This window comes from Schistocerca nitens, chromosome 1 (genome assembly GCF_023898315.1).
Source record: "Schistocerca nitens isolate TAMUIC-IGC-003100 chromosome 1, iqSchNite1.1, whole genome shotgun sequence".
NCBI lineage: Eukaryota > Metazoa > Arthropoda > Insecta > Orthoptera > Acrididae > Schistocerca > Schistocerca nitens.
Genome location: NC_064614.1, coordinates 758,694,379 through 758,718,635, shown reverse-complemented (window position 1 = coordinate 758,718,635; position 24,257 = coordinate 758,694,379). Strand labels below are relative to the sequence as shown.

The 24,257-nt window shown below is 39.4% G+C and overlaps 1 protein-coding gene across 1 annotated transcript in view; it reads right to left on the bottom strand.

The window, feature by feature from the left end:
- The window catches only part of LOC126199029 (cingulin-like), a 310,715-nt gene that overhangs the window by 252,760 nt on the left and 33,698 nt on the right, over nucleotides 1-24,257 (bottom strand). The window contains exons 3-5 of the mRNA XM_049935770.1: nucleotides 23,584-23,801; nucleotides 11,195-11,433; nucleotides 10,982-11,101 (exon numbers count right to left, since the gene is read on the bottom strand). Coding sequence (XP_049791727.1) covers nucleotides 10,982-11,101; nucleotides 11,195-11,433; nucleotides 23,584-23,801 — 577 coding nt within the window. The remainder of the gene's footprint in view (nucleotides 1-10,981; nucleotides 11,102-11,194; nucleotides 11,434-23,583; nucleotides 23,802-24,257) is intronic.

Below are 24,257 nucleotides of genomic sequence, written 5' to 3'. Positions count from 1 at the left end.
TAGCAGAAAAGAGAACAATGAGAAACATAACATCAGGATTAATGGTCAGAAAGTAGATGAAGTTAAGGAATTCTACTACCTAGGCAACAAAATAATCAATGACAGACGGAGCAAGGAGGACATCAAAAGCAGACTAGCACTAGAAAAAAGGGCGCTCCTGGCCAAGAGAAGTCTGCTGTATCAAACATAGATGTTAATTTGAGGGACAAATTTCTGAGAATGTATGTTTGGAGCACAGCATTGTATGATAGACGAACATGGACTGCGGGAAAACTGGTACAAAAGAGAATTGAAACATTTGAGATGTGGTGCTACAGATGAAGGATTGAAAATTAGGTAGACTGTAAGATGAGGAATGAGCAGGTTCTGTGCAGAAGTGGAGAGGAAAGGAATATGTGGAAAACACTGACAAGGAGAAGGGACAGGATGATAGGACATCTGTTAAGACATCAGCGAATGACTTCCATGGTCCCAGACAGAGCAGTAGAGGGCAAAAACTGTGGAGGAAGACAGAGAGTGGAATACATCCAGCATATAATTGAGGACATAGGTTGGAAGTGTTACTCTGAGATGAAGATGTTGACACAGGAGAGGAACTCTTGATGGGCAGACCAGTAGTCGACACAGAACCACCATCTGCCACATTTCTTTTTCACAAGGACCACAGGAGAGGATCAAGGACTCTCTAAACGTTTAATGATGCCACCTTACTGCATCTTCTCCACTATCTCCTGAATTATGTGTTGTTCAGCTGGTGACACCCTATATGAGTTATGGCTAATTAGTGATTGTTCCTCAGTATTGCTGCAATGTTTTACCCTGGGCTATTTGCTCTGGTTTTTTTTTTTTTTTTTTTTTTTTTTTCCACTCTGAATTTGAAAGTATCTGAAAACTGACACAGAATGCATGATACTCACCAATGTTGTTCCTCAGTCAGGCTAGATCCTATTAGCAGTTTGATAGTAGCTTTCTGCAGTGCATTAACGGCAGTTGTAGCAGAGAACAGTTCTTCATCAACAAGACTTTATGTATTATCCATAGACCACTGATGTCATGGTTACCAAATTTGGCCATCCTGTGTTTTGTCTAATGTTGTTATTATTTATTACCATAATATTTCTACTCTTTGCAAGCAGTATTACTACTTCTTGGCCAAGGTTAAACACTAAGTGTAGTTTTAAAAAAGACTTTAGGTTTCTTTTTACTCTTGAGCAACTAGGAAATACATGGTGATGGCTAACTGAAGTACAAGCTTGGATATCTGAATAAGCCAAATACAATGGCCCAGTAATGCATATCCAAAAACAGCAGGGGGTCAAATGGTTGCCTTCTAATGACTGCTTTGTCCTAGTATCATAAATACCATTTGTGTGCAGCCCACCATCAGAATGACGGTTCTGTTACAGATGTCTCTACCACATCTCCAAAGCAGTTGAGAGAAGATTCCCCCTCTCCAAGAATCACGATGTTCCACTATCACAGTCACTGAAGCACATCCAGAGTTTACAGAAACTGAAGGCTGGCAGCATTAATCAGACTTGAGCTTAAGGTGCCCCGGCTTGTTAAAACCCTGCACTTAATGAGACAGCAGTTTTAACACACCAGGATGAGTGAGTCATGCATATCTTTCTGAAATTAATGATATAAATATAATACAGGGAAACATTCCACATGGGAAAAATATATATAAAACAAAGATACTGAGACTTACCAAACGAGAAAGTGGTGGTAGATAGACACAATAAAAAACACAAAACAAAAAAACCACACACAAATTTCAAGCTTTCGCAACCCAAAGTTGCTTCATCAGGAAAGAGGGAAGGAGAGGGAAAGACAAAAGGATGTGGGTTTTAAGAGAGATAGTAAGAAGTCATTCCAATCCCGGGAGTGGAAAGACTTACCTTAGGGGGAAAAAAGGACATGTATACACTCGCACACAAACACATATCTATCCGCACATATACAGACACAGGCAGACATATGTAAATGCAAAGAGGTTGGGCAGAGATGTCAGTTGAGGCAGGAGTACACAGGCAAAGATGATGCTGAATGACAGGTGATGTACGAGGGGTGGCAACTAGAAATTAGCGGAGGTTGAGGCCTGGTGGGTAACGGGAAGAGTGAATATATTGAAGGGCAAGTTCCCATCTCCGGAGTTCTGATAGGTTGGCGTCAGTGGGAAGTATCCAGATAACCCGGACGGTGTAACACTGTGCCAAGAAGTGCTGGCCGTGCACCAAGGCATGTTTAGCTACAGGGTGAGCCTCATTACCAACAAACACTGTCTGCCTGTGTCTGTTCAAGCGAATGGACAGTTTGTTGCTGGTCATTCCCACATAGAAGGCTTCACAGTGTAGGCATGTCAGTTGGTAAATCACGGGGGTGCTCCCACACGTGGCTCTGCCTTTGATCGTGTACACCTTCTGGGTTACAGGACTGGAGTAGGTGGTGGTAGGAGGGTGCATGGGACAAGTTTTACACCGGGACCAGTTACAAGGGTAGGAGCCAGAGGGTAGGGAAGGTGGTTTGGGGATTTCATAGAGATGAACCAGTTACAAAGGTTAGGTGGACAGTGGAAAGACACTCTTGGTGGGGTGGGGAGGATGATTTCATGAAGGATGGATCTCATTTCAGGGCAGGATTTGAGGAAGTCGTATCCCTGCTAGAGAGCCACATTCAGAGTCTGATCCAGTCCCGCAAAGTATCCTGTCACAAGTGGGGCACTTTTGGGGTTCTTCTGTGGGAGGTTCTGGGTTTGAGGGGATGAGGAAGTGGCTCTGGTTATTTGCTTCTGTACCAGGTCGGGAGGGTAGTTGCGGGATGTGAAAGCTGTTTTCAGGTTATTGGTGTAATGGTTCAAGGATTCAGGAATGGAGCAGATTCATTTGCCACAAAGACCTAAGCTGTAGGGAAGGGACCGTTTGATATGGAATGGGTTGCAGCTGTCATAATGGAGGTACTGTTGCTTGTTGGTGGGTTTGATGTGGACGGATGTGTGAAGCTGGCCATTGGACAGATGGAGGTCAATGTCGAGGAAAGTGGCATGGGATTTGGAGTAGGACCAGGTGAATCTGATGGAACCAAAGGAGTTTACGTTGGAGAGGAAATTCTGGAGTTCTTCTTCACTGTGAGTCCAGATCATGAAGATGTCATCAATAAATCTGTACCAAACTTTGGGTTGGCAGGCCTGGGTAACAAAGAAGGCTTCCTCTAAGCGACCCATACAGGTTGGTGTACGAGGGGGCCATCCTGGTACCCATGGCTGTTCCCATTAATTGTTGGTATGTCTGGCCTTCAAAAGTGAAGAAGTTGTGAGTTAAGATGGAGCTGTCTAAGGTAATGAGGAAAGAGGTTTTAGGTAGGGTAGTAGGTGATTGACGTGAAACGAAGTGCTCCATCGCAGCGAGGCCCTGGACGTGTGGGATATTTGTGTATAAGGAAGTGGCATCAATGGTTACAAGGATAGTTTCCGGGGGTAACAGATTCAGTAAGGATTCAAGGTGTTCGAGAAAGTGGTTGGTGTCTTTGATGAAGGATGGGAGACTGCATGTAATGGGTTGAAGGTGTTGATCTATGTAGGAAGAGATACGTTCTGTGGGGGCTTGGTAACCAGCTACAATGGGGCGGCCGGAATGTTTGGGTTTGTGAATTTAGGGTCAGGAGGTTGATGGAGTCAGGTGAAAGGTTTTGGAGGGGTCCTAAGGTTCTGAGGATTCCTTGAAGCTCCACCTGGACATCAGGAATAGGATTACCTTGACAAACTTTGTATGTAGTGTTGTCTGAAATCTTACGCAGTCCCTCAGCCACATAGTCTCGACAATCAAGTGTGACGATCATGGAACCCTTGACAGCCAGAAGAATGACGATGGATCGATCAACCTTCAGATCACGGATAGCCTGGGCTTCAGTTGTGGTGATGTTGGGAGTAGGATTAAGGTTTTTCAAGAAAGACTGAGAGGCAAGGCTGGAGGTGAGAAATTGCTGGAAGGTTTGGAGGGTGTGATTTTGAGGAAGAGGAGGTGGGTCCCACTGTGACGGATGATGGAACTGTTCCAGGCAGGGTTCAATTTGGATCGTGTCTTGGGGAGCTGGATCATTAGGAGTAGGATTGAGATTATTTTTCTTCATTGCAAAGTGATATTTCCAGCAGAGACTATGAGAGTAGGACAGTAAATCTTTGATGAGGGCTGTTTGGTTGAATCTGGGAGAGGGGCTGAAGGTGAGGCCTTTGGAAAGGACAGAGGTTTCGGATTGGGAGGGAGGTTTGGAGGAAAGGTTAACTACTGAATTGGGGTGTTGTGGTTCCAGATTGTGTTGACTAGAATTTTGAGGTTTTGGGGGGAGTGGAGCTGGAAGTGGGAGATTGAGTAGATGGGAGAGACTGGGTCTGTGTGCAAGGAGAGGAGGTTGAGGTTTGTTGGAAAGGTTGTGGAGGGTGTGAGAGTTACCTTTCTGGAGGTGGGAAACCAGGAGATTGGATAGTTTTTTGAGGTGGAGGGTGGCATGCTGTTCTAATTTGTGGTTGGCCTGTAGGAGGATGCTCCGAACAGCCAGTGTGGATGTGGGAGAGGAAAGATTGAGGACTTTGATTAGGGATAGGAGTTGACAGGTGTGTTCATTGGCTGAGTTGATGTGTAGGTGAAGGATTAGGTGGGTGAGGGCTATGGATTGTTCGGTTTGGAACTGGTATAGGGACTGATGGAAAGAAAGGTTACAGCCAGAGATGGGAACTTTAAAGTGTGAGGCCTTTGGGGGTAATGTCAAATGTCAGACAAGCCCGAGTAAATAAAATATGGGAGCATAATCTGGCTAGGGCGAAGGTATGTTTGTGGAGGGAATGTAAGTAAAACTTAACGGGGTCGTTGTGGGGATGTTGTGAGGGTGACATGGTATTAGAAGATGGAAAGTGTAACATGACGCTAAAGAGAAAATAAAAATATATGGGGAGAGAGAAGCAACTGGAGTTATGGTGTGAAAAAAGTCGAAAAAGTGTTGGTAAAGCTGAGCTATGTTGATCCTGTGGTGAACTTAGGTTGGTAAACAACGATGTGCACAAAGGTTAGGTAGTTGTGTTGCCTCCAAAACACGTTAAAGGATGGAGAAATTCGGGAATATTTCGAAAAAACTGAGTGTAAATGTATTAAAAGGACTGGTTATGTGTTGGCAGATTATGAAAATGAGGCTAACAATTGTCTGACGAAGAAATAATAACGTTAAAACCTGTGGGAAGCTGCTAAAATATGATCGGTTATGTGGGAAAAACGGGAATGTAAATAACGCAAAAGTGGTTAGAACAAGCCAAAATGGTTGTTTAATATGTGAAAGGGACTGAAGCTGTGAAATAGTATTCACGAGGTTACACGAGAAATGTTTGTAAACTGAGAACGGTGGATTTTATAGCAGCGGTAGTGTTGACAGTGGTAAAAAACTTTTTTGGTTATGGTTTGGAAGTAAGTTACGTATTATTGAGTATATATAGGCAGGATAAAATTGTATGGTAGATTATGGTAAAAACGGAAGATGAATACAAAGAGTCAACCTCCTGACCCCACCAACACCCCACACCCCTACCTCCTACCTACTTCCTAAAATTCACAAACCAAAAATCCTGACCGCCCCATTGTAGCTCATTCCCAAGCCCCAATAGAACGTATCTCTGCCTACATAGATCAACACCTTCAAACCATTACATGCAGTCTCCCATCCTTCATCAAAGACACCAACCACTTTCTCGAACACCTGGAATCCTTACCCAATCTGTTACCCCCAGAAACTATCCTTGTAACCATTGATGCCACTTCCTTATACACAAATATCCCACACGTCCAGGGCCTCACTGTGATGGAGCACTTCCTTTCACGCCAATCACCTGCTACCCTACCTAAAACCTCTTTCCTCATTACCTTAGACAGCTTCATCTTAACTCATAACTTCTTCACTTTTGAAGGACAGACATACCAACAATTAATGGGAACAGCCATGGGTAGCAGGATGGCTCCCTCGTATGCCAACCTATATGGGTTGCTTAGAGGAAGCCTTCTTTGTTACCCAGGCTGCCAACCCAAAGTTTGGTACAGATTTATTGATGACATCTTCATGATCTGGACTCACAGTGAAGAAGAACTCCAGAATTTCCTCTCCAACGTCAACTCCTTTGGTTCCATCAGATTCACCTTGTCCTACTCCAAATCCCATTCCACTTTCCTCAACATTGACCTCCATCTGTCCAATGGCCAGCTTCACACATCCATGCACATCAAACCCACCAACAAGCAACAGTACCTCCATTATGACAGCTGCCACCCATTCCACATCAAATGGTCCCTTCCCTACAGCTTAGGTCTTTGTGGCAAATGAATCTGCTCCATTCCTGAATCCTTGAACCATTACACCAATAACCTGAAAAAGCTTTCTCATCCTGCAACTACCCTCCTGACCTGGTACAGAAGCAAATAACCAGAGCCACTTCCTCATCCCCTCAAACCCAGAACCTCCCACAGAAGAACCCCAAAAGTGCCCCACTTGTGACAGGATACTTTGTGGGACTGGATCAGACTCTGAATGTGGCTCTCCAGCAGGGATATGACTTCCTCAAATCCTGCCCTGAAATGAGATCCATCCTTCATGAAATCATCCTCCCCACCCCACCAAGAGTGTCTTTCCACCGTCCACCTAACCTTTGTAACTGGTTCATCTCTATGAAATCCCCAAACCATCTTCCCTACCCTCTGGCTCCTACCCTTGTAACTGGTCCCAGTGTAAAACTTGTCCCATGCACCCTCCTACCACCACCTATTCCAGTCCTGTAACCCGGAAGGTGTACACGATCAAAGGCAGAGCCACGTGTGGGAGCACCCCCGTGATTTACCAACTGACATACCTACACTGTGAAGCCTTCTATGTGGGAACGACCAGCAACAAACTGTCCGTTCGCTTGAACAGACACAGGCAGACAGTGTTTGTTGGTAATGAGGATCACCCTGTGGCTAAACATGCCTTGGTGCACGGCCAGCACTTCTTGGCACAGTGTTACACCGTCCGGGTTATCTGGATACTTCCCACTGACACCGACCTATCAGAACTCTGGAGATGGGAACTTGCCCTTCAATATATTCTCTATTCCCATTACCCACCAGGCCTCAACCTCCGCTAATTTCTAGTTGCCACCCCTCGTACATCACCTGTCATTCAACATCATCTTTGCCTGTGTACTCCTGCCTCAACTGACATCTCTGCCCAACCTCTTTGCATTTACATATGTCTGCCTGTGTCTATATATGTGCAGATGGATATGTGTGTGTGGCCGAGTGTATACATGTCCTTTTTTCCACCTAAGGTAAGTATTTCATCTCCCGCGATTGGAATGACTCCTTACCCTCTCCCTTAAAAACCACATCCTTTTGTCTTTCCCTCTCCTTCCCTCTTTCCTGATGAAGCAACCTTGGGTTGTGAAAGCTTGAAATGTGTGTGTTTGCGTGTTTTTTATTGTGTCTATCTACCTGTGCTTTATCGTTTGGTAAATCACAGTATCTTTGTTCTTTATGAAATTGTGTAGACATGCCAAGCAAGTTCCCTACCAGTCATTATTTATACCAGTCATACTTGTTCAATACGTTGAATAATCTGCCATAAATACAAGATTTCAGTACAAGTACCATCTTATTTGTTAAGTATTCATCAAACCACATTCATGCAATTTGGGAGTGGTAGGTAATGCACTGTCTTGCTGCAAAAGTTACTCTCCAGCAGGGAGCTCTAGATAAACGAATGATATCACATAATCCGCCACTTACTACATGTATCAGTTGCTCGCAAGGGACAATGACATGCATTCCACTTCAACCATTACAATCGTTTTCCATATCAGCATATAATCACAGCTCTGACCGCCATCATACTTGAAAGAGGAATCTATTATCATGCTATTATCCCAGTCATAATTACGCACCAATGAGTACCAAGCCTCTTTCAACTTGGCTAGCTTTTTCCACACTTTGAGTTCCTGTCTAACACAAGCAAGAAACTTGTAATCCATACCAATTCTTAAAAAAATTAGAAAAATATCTCTTTCTACAAATTATCTGAATTCATGAATTGAAAAGTTGTGTTATCTATACGGCAAGTAGCAATATTCATTATAAAGCTACATGACAGATATTCATGTACTGTAAATAGGGTTTACTATCTACAAATATAGCAGAGGGGTTTGCGTATCAACTGTCATGCAGAGGACCCAGCATCGCCAGGGATTTTCCTCGGGAGGAGGACTCGAACAGGGTTCAGTCAGCATCACGATGCCAACAGAAAAGCTAACTGAATGAGAAGTAAAGGCTCCCAGGTCTGCAAAGCTGACAATGGCTGGGAGAGCAGTGTGCTGATCCCACGCTCCTCCATACCACTTCTGTGTGATGCCATATGGCAGAGGATGACACAGGAGTCCTGACTGTCCCCACTTGTGGCCACAGCTGCGGAGCTTTGCTTTTACATACAAATTTAGGTAAATATTTTCTACAAAAAATGCAACTGCAATTAAATTATTATTAAACTAGCAGTAGCTATCCACATATACATCTACATCTATATCTACATTAACATCTGTACTTGCAAATCACTGTGAGGTTCATGGTAGAGGGTACGTCCCATTGTGCCAATTATTAGGGTTTCTTCCCATTTCATTCACATATGGAGCATGGGAAGAATGATTGTTTGAATGCCTCTGTGCATGCAGTGATTACTCTAATCTTATCCTCATGATCCCTATGTGAGCGATACATAGGAGGTTGTAGTATATCCCGAGAGTAGTCATTTAAAGACAGTTCTTGAAACTTTGTTAATAGACTTTCTCAGGACAGTTTACACCTGTCTTCCAAGAGTCTGCCAGTTCAGTTCCTTCAGTATCTCTGTAACAACCTCCCACAGATTAAACAAACCATTGTGCTTTTGTTATCATTGTTGCCACAACAGCTGTGGACACCCTCAAAGATGTCAGGTTTATTTGTTGCCATTACATCCAACATCTAGTACAACTGAGGAAATACAGCTTTCCTTCTAGTATACTTGATTGAATTTAGTTGCCATAACCATAATCAGCAATAAGCAATATAGTGGTAGTTTATGGTTAATCCAGTTCATGTGATTTCGTTGTCTTTTTTTTTTAACACATTTCACATTCCTCATGATGAATGAATAAATGAATGAATGGAAATGAAAGCACAATGCTAGTCACTATGCTGTATGGTGGGTAGATTAGTTATGATACATATATAGGTCATAAAACAGATGGTTGTGTTGTTCAGTACTGAACACTAGCATATGATTTGCTGCAATGTGATCTGTATACTGGCTGTTACAATATATAATAGTAATGGCTAACTCTATTACCAATACACCGCTCAAAACAAAAGCTGATACTGATGGTAACAGTCTTATAATTGTCAACTTACTCAAATTGGTTTCTAAAAAAAACAGTACCACAAAAAAATCTGGTGCTCGCATAGGTTTAAGATGAAGAGCCCCACAAGACTGTTCACAACAACCTAGCAGTAATCACATCAGCTCAAATCTCAACCCTGCTGCATTTTGTGCATGGCAGTTACTTAAATGTAATATATGGTCTGACTATTCTACATCACAATCATGTGCCATGCTGTAAAACTTCATTCATCATGAAAACTGTCTTCAGCAGCATGAAAGCTGCCTTTCATTCACTTTCTCATTAGTGTATTGTTATTTCTTGTTTAACGACCTACTCTATCAATAACTGAGTATTTCTTTTGATTCTTTCTGAGCCCTTGTTTGGTTGAGCACTACGAGATCCAAACTAATCCATGAGTTGGTGAAAGCTTCATTTATGAATGATTTATCCTTTCCCGTTCCAATATCATTACATTTCATAATTCCTTTCTTTTCTTATCTCCAATACACGAATTCTAAAGTTTCCTGTTGTCTGGCATCATAACCCACAAAATTTCCATGATTTTTCTGTTACTACAGTCTTTTCTAGTAGAGACTGCTGAAGGAGATCACACCTGAAGATGGGCATGGTTGCTTAAAAATTAGTAATGATACAGAAATAAGAGCTCTTTAAAAATGCTTCTGGCTGGTTGTAGTCTCAATAATCGTGAACTGAACAACTGCCACAGAGGTTTAAAATGTGCATCATGGATAAAATAAAATATTGTTTTCTCTTTATTGAGCTCAAAATCTCAATTTCATTTGTATTTTCTTTTATTTTTATCCATATTTTCTTTAATTTGCAACATAAATTACAATTCTGATGTCATACTTGAAAGGCCAATTAACTCACTCATACACAACCTGTAATATGCTGAACGATCATTTCTAAGTAACTAGCACATGCAATTTGGAACTGCTTACTTAGCAGTGTACAAACTGTTCCATTTTTTCAGAGTGGGTTTCTCTCTACATTTTACCAAGAATTATGGCATTCCTCCGGTGAACAGATTTACTAAAATGCCAATGATGACTATCCCTGAAGATAATTTAATTTTCATGCAGATCATATGTTCTCAGTCTCTATTAGCTTATTCTTTGTTACAGTCAGTTCATTATCTAAATCCTATGAGGGGAAAGTTAAGTTGTACTTTACTATATTACTAGAAAAAGCAATGATTTACTTAATGATGGCAGAAGTATAAGTCTAATTAGTGCCACAAGTGATGCCGAGTGCGTGTTTTATTGGCATTTTGTGTAGCTTCATCTTTCATACCTGGTGTTCATTTCTAGAGTTTCACACAGAATGACTTAGGAAAATATTCTATTTCTGCTACCACATGTGACTTCTATCACTGTCCTTGTGTTGCTATAACAATCTCCTGTTATATGACATATTCCTTCTATTACCTATTACCTGAAGAAATTATCAGCACTTTTATTTTTAGTCATAAATGAAAAAGTTAAATTTTTATCCTCTATTGGACCGCAGTTCATTTTGTTGAGTCATGATAAAGGTGTAACTTACTTTTCGATCCTTTGTGCATTTAAAGCTGCATTCAATTGATCAATTTTAGAATTTTGTCTGTATAAAGCATCTAGATTTTCTTTTTCTTTTCTCTTCACAACGCCTTTCAATTCTTCACACCTGCATAACCAACAATAACATGTTTCACAGAATATAAACACATTACACAGAAACATTTTCTACATACAGCAGACATCAATGATGCCTATGTACCTTTGATGCAAATTGTCTCTCTGTTGTTGAAGTATTATATTTTCTTCCTTTAACATTCTTGAAGTTCCAATCACATTATTTAATCGCAAACTATGTACACGGTTTCTGGCACGAAGTAGATTTTCAAACTTCATCATTTTAGAACAAAATGATTTTATCCTTATTTCCTGTGAAGAAACTTTAGATTCCATTTCTTTCACTTTAAGGCATGCTACATGTAAAGCATTCTCTGTTTCAGCCTGAAATAAATAATTACATATTACAGTTTCTACATCTAAAATAATATTTTCAAGTATGTTTCTACACCACTCCATAAACACACAAACACGCACGCACACACACACACACACACACACACACACACACACACACACAGGATGAATAACCTAAAGTATGCACCCAAAACACATCTGAAATTTAAAGTGACACTGACGTGCTGTTTTCATAGGAATGAAGTGTAGCCTAGGGCCCACAATTTCTGCCCCCACAAACAGATTATAATAATCCATAGAATATGTATTTATTGAGGGAAGTAATACTTTTTTAAAAATTGAACGATGCTCATTGACACTAACAAGACTAAATTAGAATGATAATGTTCATTAAATTAATTATTTTTATTACTTTTTTTCTCTCCAGGATTTTAGTACAAGTTTCCACAAGCAATCACAGTTTGAAAATGGTAAATCTGGCAGTTGTCTGCTTTATGTGACAGTACTTACTTAAGGGAAAAAGTGAATAAACAAATGCTTTGTACTTTGAAGAAGAAAGAAAATTTGGCCTTCTAAGGTGGTATTCAGAATGCCAAGAACTGATTCAATACAAGTTCCATATCTGTCCTGTAGGGACCCAGATCATGTTTTACTGACTGCAGAAGGGATTTAGTCTTAGTTGTGGGTGGGTGGTACACACTTCTGGTCTTGGGACAGCATAAAATTCTGTGAACTTTTCTGGTGTGTTGCCAGTATATGTGATGTAGGCTGTTGCTGTGGGCTTATCCTGCTAAGGTCTCAGTTGTGCTGCGTCTAAATCCTCCTCAGATGCCATCTGTGGTATAAACCTCTCCCTGAAGGGGCATTCCATCTGGTGGTCTCTATAGCAATTTTTCTGGAACACCACTATGAGATGTATAAGGTATTAAGTTTTCTTGGGTGAAGACCACAAAAGCTCTGTGTTACCATTTCTTTCCTTTTTCATAATTGATGACAACTGTAGGCATTTACGCATGTGAGTTTCCTTCTGGCAGATGCTATGTACCAGCCTTCCATCCAGTCTTCCCTGTACCAGAGCATCCCAATAAAGCTGTCTGGTCAATTTGCTCTATTCTCAGAGTGAAATGCATTTGGCTGTGGGTGGAAAACAGATACTGAAATAATACTTGTAGCTCTTTTATAAAGCTAGTTGGCCAATTTGCTTCATTCCCATGGTGAAATGCATTTGGCTGTGGGTGGATTACAGATGCCGAAATAAAACTTGTAGCTCTTCTTCCCCTGTGCTAATTTGATGAAATATTTGTCATATTACCTAAAGAAAACTGTTGACCCCAGAATGATATTTTCACTCTGCAGCGGAATGGGCACTGGTATGAAACTCCCTGGCAGATTAAAACTGTGTGCCGGACTGAGTTCGAGACTGGATCCTGCACACAGCTTTAATCTGCCAGGAAGTTTCAAAACTGTTGTTATTTATGGTGCTACATCTACCAGCTAGTCTCCAGTTTTTTTAATGTACATACTGGGCAATCATAGGTGACAGAAGGCCACCCATAGCCACACCACCAGTCTGTTCATAGTAATGCTCATTGAAGGGAAAACAGGACATCAGTGTGAAACTATAAAGCTTTGTGAATGTATGCTCCAATTTCTTTTCAAGAGTAGAGCACTGGCAAACAGTGACACAATGCCAAAACCAACCATGAGGTCTGAACTCGCTTATCTGAGTTTTTATAAACATAGGATGAACTGCAGAAAGTTCTTAATGTGGTGCTCACACTTGACAACCAACAGAATCAAAGCTGGCATCAAGGGTTTTGCAGGATGGTATATTAGTGCTCCCATTGTACTTAGTATGGCTCTCAAGAATATGCCCTCCTTGCTTATCTTTGGAATTCCATATGGCAGGTTGTGCAGCAGGACAATGCAAAACTTTCTGATGTCTTGTCTGTAAGAACTCTGAAGGAGTTCTATCATCTTTCCCCACATTTGACTGGTGGGATCCATCATAATCTTCCTATAAGAGCATTGTCTAGAAGCTTGTAGATTTCCTCTTCATAATCTGTGGCTAGTAGTAAAACAGTTATGTTGCCTTTATCATCTTCATGTGAAGAATACATCACAACTCTTTCTGGTCTGAAGATGTCATGTCTCAATGACAGAGACATGGCAAGAGCACAGCTTTTTCTCTGATGTATCTCCTCAGCCAAATCAGCTGTAAGCTAGAGACAATTTGTTCAACTCTACTGTTGAATTCTGCAGGAGATAAAGTTGCTAGTGCTGGAGTAAAGTTTAAACCTTTCTTAATAGTGAACAACAAGCATCTTTGATGGGTTTCCCATAAGATTTACTATGGCTGCTCTTGTATCTTCTTTTTGTTGTCTTTGTTTCAGCCAGTCAAACTTTGATGACTGTCTCATTGGTAGAATTTTATACTAAAACAATATCAAATGGGTATACTGCCTGCCAGCCAAGATTAAATTCCTTCTGTGGTGAGTAAAAGATAATCTGGGACTCTGGAATCCTGGAATATGCCACAAAAGTTACTGTATGGTTGTGAAAATTGATATGTCAGACAAACCATTCACATCATTGAAGAAACTTGCATTTAACATAAATGGCACACTGATGACCAGAAACCAACAAAATCAACAACTGCTTAAGATTGCCTAGACACACACCAACTGTTCTGGCATTACAAGAAGCACTGGAATGAAGAGGAAGAATACAAGACCAGAGAAGGCAGTGAGGCGATGTCAGCCTATAGCCGATTTTTTATTTATTTATTTCATGTTCCATAGATCTCGTATTGTGAGCAATTCACATGAGATGTGGAACGAGTCAAACATACAAAACAACAGACATACAAAAAGATACAAAACAGTCTTAATTAAATATATAAAAAATGTTCTACATAACCAGATATAGTTAAGACAAAGTTTAGAGGAAAAACAGATATTGTACATATAACAGCAGATTTCTTTGAGTGTTAATACAAAATTTCATGTTTTAATTTGGATAAAAATTGTAAGCACATTTCTTTGTTAACAAGATGGATAATTCTATCTAAATGACAAGGACCACGTCACAAGAGTAGTGATCTTTGCAAGAAATGAATATAAGCACCACTCCTGCCAGCTTCAGCCAGACATTAGTGGACAGTATTCACAGTGTATTAGCACGGCCTTGCAGAGAGCACTATAAGAACAGTTATTAGTGTTCCATACCCACTGCTTGTTTCGACATTGTCTATAGCAAACAATTCGGATTTATGTTGCATGTCACTCATCGCTTGCGACACCATTGTTATTTCAAAGTTAAGTATTTTCAATCAGCTTTATTTACATAAAACTACTAATGTTATTTGCTTGAATTGTTGTACAGTATTCCATGAATGCAGCATCCTTTAGGTACCCTATACGAGATGAGTGGAAAAGACCACACACATTTGGCGACAAGGACTTCCAACTGAACTCTGTGTCTGGTGGCCACGGCATTCTTGTTTCTGTTTTTTTACTGGCACCTTAATTCTCTCTTGTCTTTACTTTGCAGGGATGCTTATTGCTTTAACAGTTTCTTGTCATTTTTGCTAAATTGTATTTTCAGGTGGGCATTGCAGCAAATTTCTTTGTACATATTTTTGTCTGTTTGTTGCATTTGTGTCTTCCAATATGACCACCCCAACTGTCCCGCCCCCTGCTCAGGCACCAAAGCCGGCAAGCGTTAGATGCCGCACAGCTAATGCAGATGTTTCAGTTCCAGATGCTACAGGTTTTGGCACTACTCAACACAGTGCAGGAGCTACTAGCCAATGCTGCACACCCAACAGAACAAGCACCACCTGCTACTGCTGCTATACGACCTTTTTGAGAGTTTTGTTAACAAGAAGAATGACTCAATTGGTTACACCAATTAGAGGCACACCTACTAGCCCATAATATTGTACAGTGAAACTTCCCTACCTCTTATCCATGGTAGGAAGTGGAGTGTTCTGCCTCATTCAAAAACTTTTTCCTAGTGCCACTCCAAGTGAACTTAGATATGACCATGTTACTGCTTCGCTAACTAACTATATTATGACTAACAAGTGAATGTGGTAGCAGCTAGGTATCAATTCTTTAATTGAAAAAAACTGTCAGAACAAACTTATCGCAACTGAGCAACAGATTTACAAGGTATGAAAAGGAAATGCAAATTCAAATGTGCTTGCAGTGCTTTATATTCAGATATTATGTTGTGTGATGTTATCATGTACAATGTACCTGATGCCAAACTTGGAGAACAAATTTTGAAACAGTCCAATCTATCATTTCAGCAGGTAGTGCAAATATTAGATCAGCACAATTCCGGTGCCTTGTCAACTCATACATTTGAGCAGCCAGCTATTTGTCGGGTTGAATCCCTCGCTTGAGATCGCCCCATTGCCCATCAGTGTCTTGCACTAGCCACACCAAGTAAACAACTTTTCACGCCGCATACACAGTTCACTAACAAGTTGGCTACACAGGTGAACAGAATTAAGTCTTGCCCTACACAAATGCCAGGACTGCCCATCCTGACAAGCTCAGTGTTACGCTTCTGGCAGGAAAGGACATGTGCAATCTGTTATGTTTAAAATGGAACAAAAACCAGAATTCAGCCCATTCACAAAACTCTCGTCACAAGGCCCATGTTATTAATGCAGTATATTCCAAGTCTGCAACAGGCATTAGCAAAACTAGCAAGCGTGCCATTTCTTCGGTGACAAGCCAGTCAAACAAACTTTTTGGTCATTTATTCATTTATTTATTTGTGGGAGACATGTGAAATTTCAGTTGGACATAGGTGCCACTGTCACATTGCTAAATTGTCACACATATGAACTGTTAGGCTCTCCATGCCTTTCTAAAACTAGCAAGCAACTGATGGCTATAATGGAAAGACATTCCTGTTCTCAAACATGTACTTCACCTGTCATGTATCACTCACATATGCGAACAGTGACTTTTACAGTGCTACAATCATGCAAGTGTGAGAACATATTTAGTCTTGATTCTTTTGATTTGTTTGGCTTTAACATTCAGGACAATGTGTTGTCAGTGTCTGCATTCTATGCAAAAGACAGTGTAGATAGCTTCCTAAAAGAATTCCTATACCTCTTTTCTGAAGGTTTAGGCAAAATTAACAATCTTGTACACAATGTTCTGGCATAACCACAAGAATTGGAACGAAGAGGGAAATGCAAGACCAGAAAAGGTGGTGATGCAATATCAGCCAATAGCCCACTGACAAGGATCATGCCATGACAGGAGTGACCTCTGCAGGAACTGAATATAAGCCCCACTCCTGCCAGCCTCAGCCGGACATTAGTGGACAGTATTTGCAGAGTATTACCACAGCCTAGCAGAGAGTGCTACAAGAACAGTTATCAGTGTTCTATATCCATTGGTTGTTTGGACATTGTCTATAGCAAATGACTTGGATTTATGTTGCATGTCACCAATTGCTCATGACTCCATAGTTATTTCAAAGTTAAGTATTGTCAAAACTGTTTAAAAAACATCCTTGTTTTGGAGCTGTGTACACAAAGAGACTGTGAAATCCAGCTAGAAATCAACCTAGTCAACAACAAAAATTGATTTTAACTTGGCTAAGAATAGAACTGGGCACTGAAGCTGTTCCAGATGCAGTGGAGGCAGAACACTGAGCAAGACAAAAGTGGAGCACTGAATGAGGACCATCCACATTACCATGGACTGGGAAGCGACGGGTATGTACAGGGTATTTCAATAAAAGTATTTGCCTCTATAACTTACAAACTAAGAGGTGATGGAAAAATTTATTGTGGCTAGTCAACATAGGAAATGTTACACTTTCTGCAGAACTATGAATTGAGTTTATTTTGTTATTTTCCAAAGAGTTACAACAAAAGTCATAAAATTTTTTAAATGAAACAATAGTTATTTCTACTATGCACTGGAATCATTTAAACCAGTTGTGTACAAATCAGTTTAAATCAGATTTCTATCACATTTATTTTGCAAGCAACAACCCTTCAAGGCTTCAGGGTTGGATGCTACATGCTGTACATAATGCACAGCACCTTCTAGAGGTGTTGTGGACAATACGTAACGTTTCTGGTGTCACAGAGTGACACGTTCCCTCGATGTGCTGTTCAGAGGGCCAATTGTCACTGTACAAGGCCATATATGTGACAGGACAAACCACACAGACAAATGGGGTTCAGTGTGCTATGGTTACTGATATCAGACAAAGATGGAATACATGTAGAATGTGTATGTTGAGATGTTGTTGATGATCAGAGAATACCAACATGATGCCATTGAAGCAGCCACAGCATATGTTGTGAAATATATTAACAGAGGAACTCCAGCAGCCATTAGTTCTAACGTGCTGAACAACAACTTCATGAAACAGACAGCAATAACAGACAAAGACCTGCAAAGAGTGAGGAGACGGAGGTGACTGTTTCAGCTGCAATACAAAATGATCCTCATGTCAGCTTATGAGGCACTGCTGCAGTCGCTGGTATCAGCCTTATATCTGTGTGGCATATAGTACACAGTCACATGTTTCACCCGTACTGCCTGTCACTGACCCAGGAGCTGCATGGGAACAATTTCAATCAGGGAGTTACTTTCTGTGAATGGGCCATGCGTAATTTCACTCTGGACTCCTTACAAAAAATTATGTTTCCACATTCACAACTTAAGGTGTAGTGAACCATCATAACATTCTCTATTGGGCTGCAGCCAGTCCTCAGGGGGAACAACCTGTTCAACATCAACATCGGAGGTATATTAATGAATGGTGTGGAATACTTTTGGACAAAATCATTAGTCCACACTACTTTACAGGTACTCTGCCAGGTGAGATGTATCGGGTGTTTGTAGTCAACAGTTTGGGTGCTCTCCTTGAACATATGTATTTAGGTATCGCAGCCCATATGTGGATGCAGCACAATGGTCACCCATCCCATTCTGTGGATGATGTTGTGGAAGAACCAGACAACAGATTCCCTGGAAGATGGCTGGGGCACCTTCATCTTCATGCATGGCCTGCATGGTCACTCGATTTAACATCAGTAGATTTATTCTTGGGGGATATCTAAAGAATCCTTTTTATGTCACTGAGCCCACAATTGCAGACAATCTAAAATGGTGCATCATAGAAGCATGTCACTCCGTGACACCGGTGACACTACATTTCATCTGTAGATCTTTTAGAAAGTGCATTGCATTTTTTACTCAGGAATACCTCATTTACCAGGTGTAGAAGTATGAAACCAGAATTGCCCTATGATGGTGCTAACTGTCAGTGTAGGGCCCATGAGATCATGTATGCTGTGCCATCTGCTTCCTGCAATGGCTGACGATGAATGTCAACACACCACAACCCAAGTTCCATACATGGGTATCTGTTTGAATGCTGTAAACATGTCGAGTTTTGTGCTTATGAACAATGATTTGCAGAGAGTATCAGTTTTCTGTAATCATTTGAAGAAAAATGCTACAGAATCGCATCGAATGTTTGTCAAAGCTTTTGGCAAACGTGCTCTTTGGAAGAGACAGTATTTCAAGTGGTTAAAAACATTCAAAAGTGATGCTCAAACCTAAAAAAACTCATGGAACAATTGAATCTGATGCAGAAAGCCAGTTTTCTTTGAATGAGAGCTATGGGAAACGTGTAGAAAGAGGGGAAAATGGGTTCTACATGAACTGAATGAAAGACAGCAAACAAATCAAAAGACTAGTTGTGAAATGCTACTCACCAGATACAAAAGAAAGTCATTTCTCCATCGAAATATCACTCATTGACTGGTTCACTTCAAAAGAAGAACTGGTTTTTTGGTGTGGCATTCACAGCCTGCTGGAGAGGTGGGAGAAATGTATAAATAGCAATGGAGTTTATGTTGAATAAAATATTGTTTATCAGTTTCAAACAACAGACATGTAATTACTGCATCCTAATTCCAGTTTCATACTTCTACACCACCTGAATGTCCATCACTGCACAGACAACATGTATTATGTACAGCATGTGGTATCCGACCCTGAAACTTTGAAGCGTTGTAGCTCCGAAACTAAGCGTTATAGGAATGTGATTTAAAATGATTTGTACACAGCTAGTTTCAATGATTCCAATGAATGGTAGAAACGATTGTTACTTTTAAAAATTGTTTTTATTTGCTGTAACTCTTTTGAAAATAACACAATAAACTATGTTCATAGCTCTGCATAAGGTTTAATGTTTCCTATGTTGACCTACTGCAATAGATTTTCCCATCACCTATTACTTTGTAAGCACAGATGCAAATGCTTTTACTGAAACAATGTATATATTACTTCCTCTGGCTCACAACATCAGTCGACAGGAGTAATCTGATGGTGACAGCATGGAACCCACAAAAATTTGCTCTACAAATGGCCAGTGCATCCAGATGCATGACAGAGAGACTTTCAAGATGTATCATTTTTTGGCAGTTGTTTTGGTTCAGGGCAACCAATGATGTCTTAAAATAACAGTAAATTGATCAAACTAATAAAAATTCTAAAAAATAAATGCATATGAAAAGTTCTAAAAAGGTCTAAAGACACTCTAACTAGAAGACAGATTCATCAATTTGAAGAACAAGTTAAAGTGTTCCTTCAAACACTCTTATCAAAAATTGTAACAAAAAAGAAACATTTCTTAAACATCTGACACTGTATTTCTGCCTAGGTGGATGGGAGGAGTTTTGCTACAGCCAGGTGTTTGGTTTTACATACCATAGCCTGTTCTTCCTCATGAGAGATTTATTGCTGGCATTTGCTCATGTAAATTTCGTAATGCACACACCAATTTCAACAGCTGTTCAAATGCTTGCCTAGTCATGTATATAATAATATAATAAAAATAAGAAAACATAAGTAAACATATCATGACTTTACATTACTAAACTAAATAAATATCTAACTACACTACATAAAATTTAAAAGTGATATCATAAATACTTCTTGGCCAATACCTGTGTCAGAGCATGCTAGGACTCAACGTTTCCATGAGGTTCCAACCAGAAGAGTCACTGTAGCTAGCCTTTTTAAATTTTATACAGCATAGCTAAGTATTTATTTAGTTTATTAATGTAATGTTGTTATAGATCTACTTGTATACTGTTTCTTTTTTCTTTTATATGCAAGACTACTGACAATCATTAGTCAATTAAAATCTGTCTAGCCACTAAAGAATTAATATAGGCATTTGTTTGAAGTAATAGTTAAAAGCAACATGCTCACTGAAGGCCTCTACCAATAACATGGTTAATATGAATGTATTTTGCCTCACTTCCAACCATTTCTCCCAATGATTAATGTTTCTGCTACTTAAAAGATAAGTTACAGTATGTAGAGAAACTTTATAATTTGCCTCTGAAAGTAACACACAGACCTCCTTCACTGCTGTAGGGCAAGTTAGTTCCCATAAACTCCCATTTGCCCACTACCGAGCAGAATTTTACTTCCTACTTTAAATCTTTTAGGAAAGGGAACAGGATATTCTGAATCGATTGGACGGGTTTCTCTTCTGAGTATATGCACTAGATGCTGTCTAGTGCACTTAAGGAATTGTAGCAGATGGGTAATTAGATGGCTTGAATATATTTCATACTATCCACTTTTCTCAAGATTACATGTATCTCTGCATTACACATGTTACCATCCATGGTAAATGTGTCTTGAGGACATGATCAGCCAAGCAATTGAACAGCCAATGTAGAGCCCCTCTTTAACTCATATGGAAAAGCAGCTTGTAATTGAACTTTGAAGTGAAATCTGGTAGTCTCCCTCTTGTATTTCAGAAGAGTGAAAAGAACGGTGGGTCTTTTGAGCTTCCTACATGTCTGTCAGCTCTGCCCTGGGAAAGAAATAAAAGCTGGTCCATACTTAGTGCCATAATTTGTTTCCTTGTGCAGATTGAAAATGGCTTTAAGACATGTGGGTGGCTTATAAGAGCAATTTGGATTCTGGTTTGAGGAAAATAATCAATGCCAGTGACTTCAGATCAGATAAGCACCTGTAAGCCTGGTGCCTAGTGAAAAGGAGCAGGCTACTGGACATTGGTGATTCACCATCTTTGTACAGAGGCTGGCAAAATAACCTATTCTGTAGCTGCCTCCTGCCAGTCTAATGACCTCATTACCATTGGTGTTGATGTTCTGCAGACATGAAGGTTACAACATTACTATATTCATTAAACCTTTTTAGTTCACCTTTATGGTCTTTAGCAGATACAGGTCATACCACTTAATCTGTTCTAACTGTTCATACAATGTTTCAACTGATTACATCTGTAAGTGGCCTATAAGTTCTATATACAAGAAACATAATACAGATTTTATGCCTTATAGAAAATTATCTTCATTGTTGGCTTACAACCAAATTTGCAACTACACAATTACCAAGAAAAAATAAATTCTGAAAAGTCAAAATGCATGTTACATGTAAACAAACCTCTGAGTGGTAATATCTAAACAAACCTCTGAGTATTAACACCACAGAAACAGATATTTTAATTCCAATAACAAACCAAAGGCAAAACTTAAAAATAGTGCAATAATGATAAATTATTAATTAAATTACTTTTTGGAACTTTGTATCACATCTGAAAACTTAGGAGACAGAGATACTGGAATACTTCCTACTTTTTGTCAGTTTTATTCAAAACAGAAAATAACAAAATTTGAAATATGTAAATTGCATCATCATTTTGAATTCAAAAGCATGGGTGATGCACAAAACTGTTCATACCAAAATTACTTTTATTATTTGTAAATACTGATATGGAACATAAAACAGATGTAAACTATTCATATAAAAACACAGAACTGCAAAACACCTGTTTGACAATCACTGTCAAAAACACACCATAATCAAATTAAGTCTACCATTGTCAGCACAATATAGAACATCATAATCTATAAGTAACTACCCATACTGAATGTAAGTGTTATTCTTAACCTGTATGTTTCATATTTTTCTAGTTTTGTAATGGTATTTACCTGTCTCAAAAGCATGTAAACTAAAAGCAGAATAACAACTCCAGCCTGAACCTGGAGGTTTTACTAGGGGATGGGATGCTATGATGTTACATCTCGTCTGCAGATCCTTTAGAAGACACAATGCATTGTGCATTGAGGAACATGGATACACATTTGAACACCTCATTTAAATCAACATTCTGCCTCCTGACCATCCATTACCACACAATCATGTATTTTGCACACTGTGTGGTATCCACTACTAAAACTTGGAAGGGTTGTAGCTCCTAAACTAAACTTGATAGAAATGTGATTTAAATTGATTTGTACAAACAGGTGGTTTCAATGACCACTAATACATGTGAATGTTCTAATCAGTTGTCAAGATATACCAGAATCTGGAATTAAATCATCTGGGAAAAAATGACATCATGCCCAAGACTATTTATTTAAAGGCAAATGTCAAACATAATCCTGCTACAAGAACCTATTTTTATAAGATTGCACAAGAAGAAGAAGAACAAGAACAAGAAGCAGTGGCCTGGAAGATCAGCATCAAAACTTCAACATCATATAACTAAGTACAATTAATCCTGCTACTGCTTCTCAATTTGTCCAACTTTAGATACTCTGGGTTAGAAGGATAGTATTAAAATTTGTTCATACCAAAAAGGTATTAGCAAATGTGAATGCTAGAAGGTCTTGCCAATTCATATACTTAGGACCTATAAGCAAGCAATAGTTATTCCAACAACAAAAAAACTTATTTTGCTTACAGTCATTTTGTTTGTCTAGCTATAAATTGTTAAAATGTGCCATAAAACCTATGTCTATGTTATTCTAGCCTGTTTTTGTTATATTTTCATGAAACGAGACAGCAGAATTACTAATGGAATGACTGTCTTGTAACAACAACACTTTTGTATAGGTTTGCAAGGTACCAACATGATCTAATGAGACATTTACGAATGTTTTCAACAGTATCCCTTTCATTGTTCTACCCTGAGGTGTATTCAATATAACATAGAGTTCTTCATCCAGAATAACTGGCCTAGTTCTACAATTCAAGAAACCATCAGCCCTGTGAAAAATTTAATAAGATATTCTTTACATCCTATTTACAGTTTATTAAATGACAGAGTAGAATAATCACCATACAATACCTGCGCATTTTTGGCTTTGAGAATTTCTTTCTTAAGTCTGTCAATTATGGCATTTTTCTCATCCTCAAGTTTTGTAAGCTGTTCTTTGTAGTTTTCTGTGCTGCTCTCTTTCAATGAATCCCTCTCTTGGATTAAAGTACATATATTTGCAAGTACTTCTTTCATGGTTTCAGCATGAGATTTTCTTATTTTATCCAGTGAAAATGACAGTGAGCGGCCTGTGAATTTCAACTGTGAATTAACTAATGTGCAGTCAGTGACCATAAAAAAGTACAAAGCATCTTTATCACTAAAGCTGAAGCAATGCATGAATAAACAAATAATAAAATATCATTAATATGCAGGTTAACTGCTGAGATTTTCTCCCCTCCATCATGTCCTGAGAACACCTTCAATAAAACTAATATTAATGCTGAACATCTGAATGCATAATTTGGTACATCTTCTATAATCCTCCGTTAAATTTCCATTTGAGCATTTTTAAAATTCCCATTTGAGCATTTTTACTCACAAATTACATGTGGAGTTTCATCTGACAACAGTAAAACCACACTTTGCACTGAGAACCCAAAACAAACTGCAAAACTCCATGGAGATAAATGATTAAATATAGTTTCCTGAAATAAGAGTTTGCAACAGAATAATAGATTTAATATACACAAATTTAAAAAGCT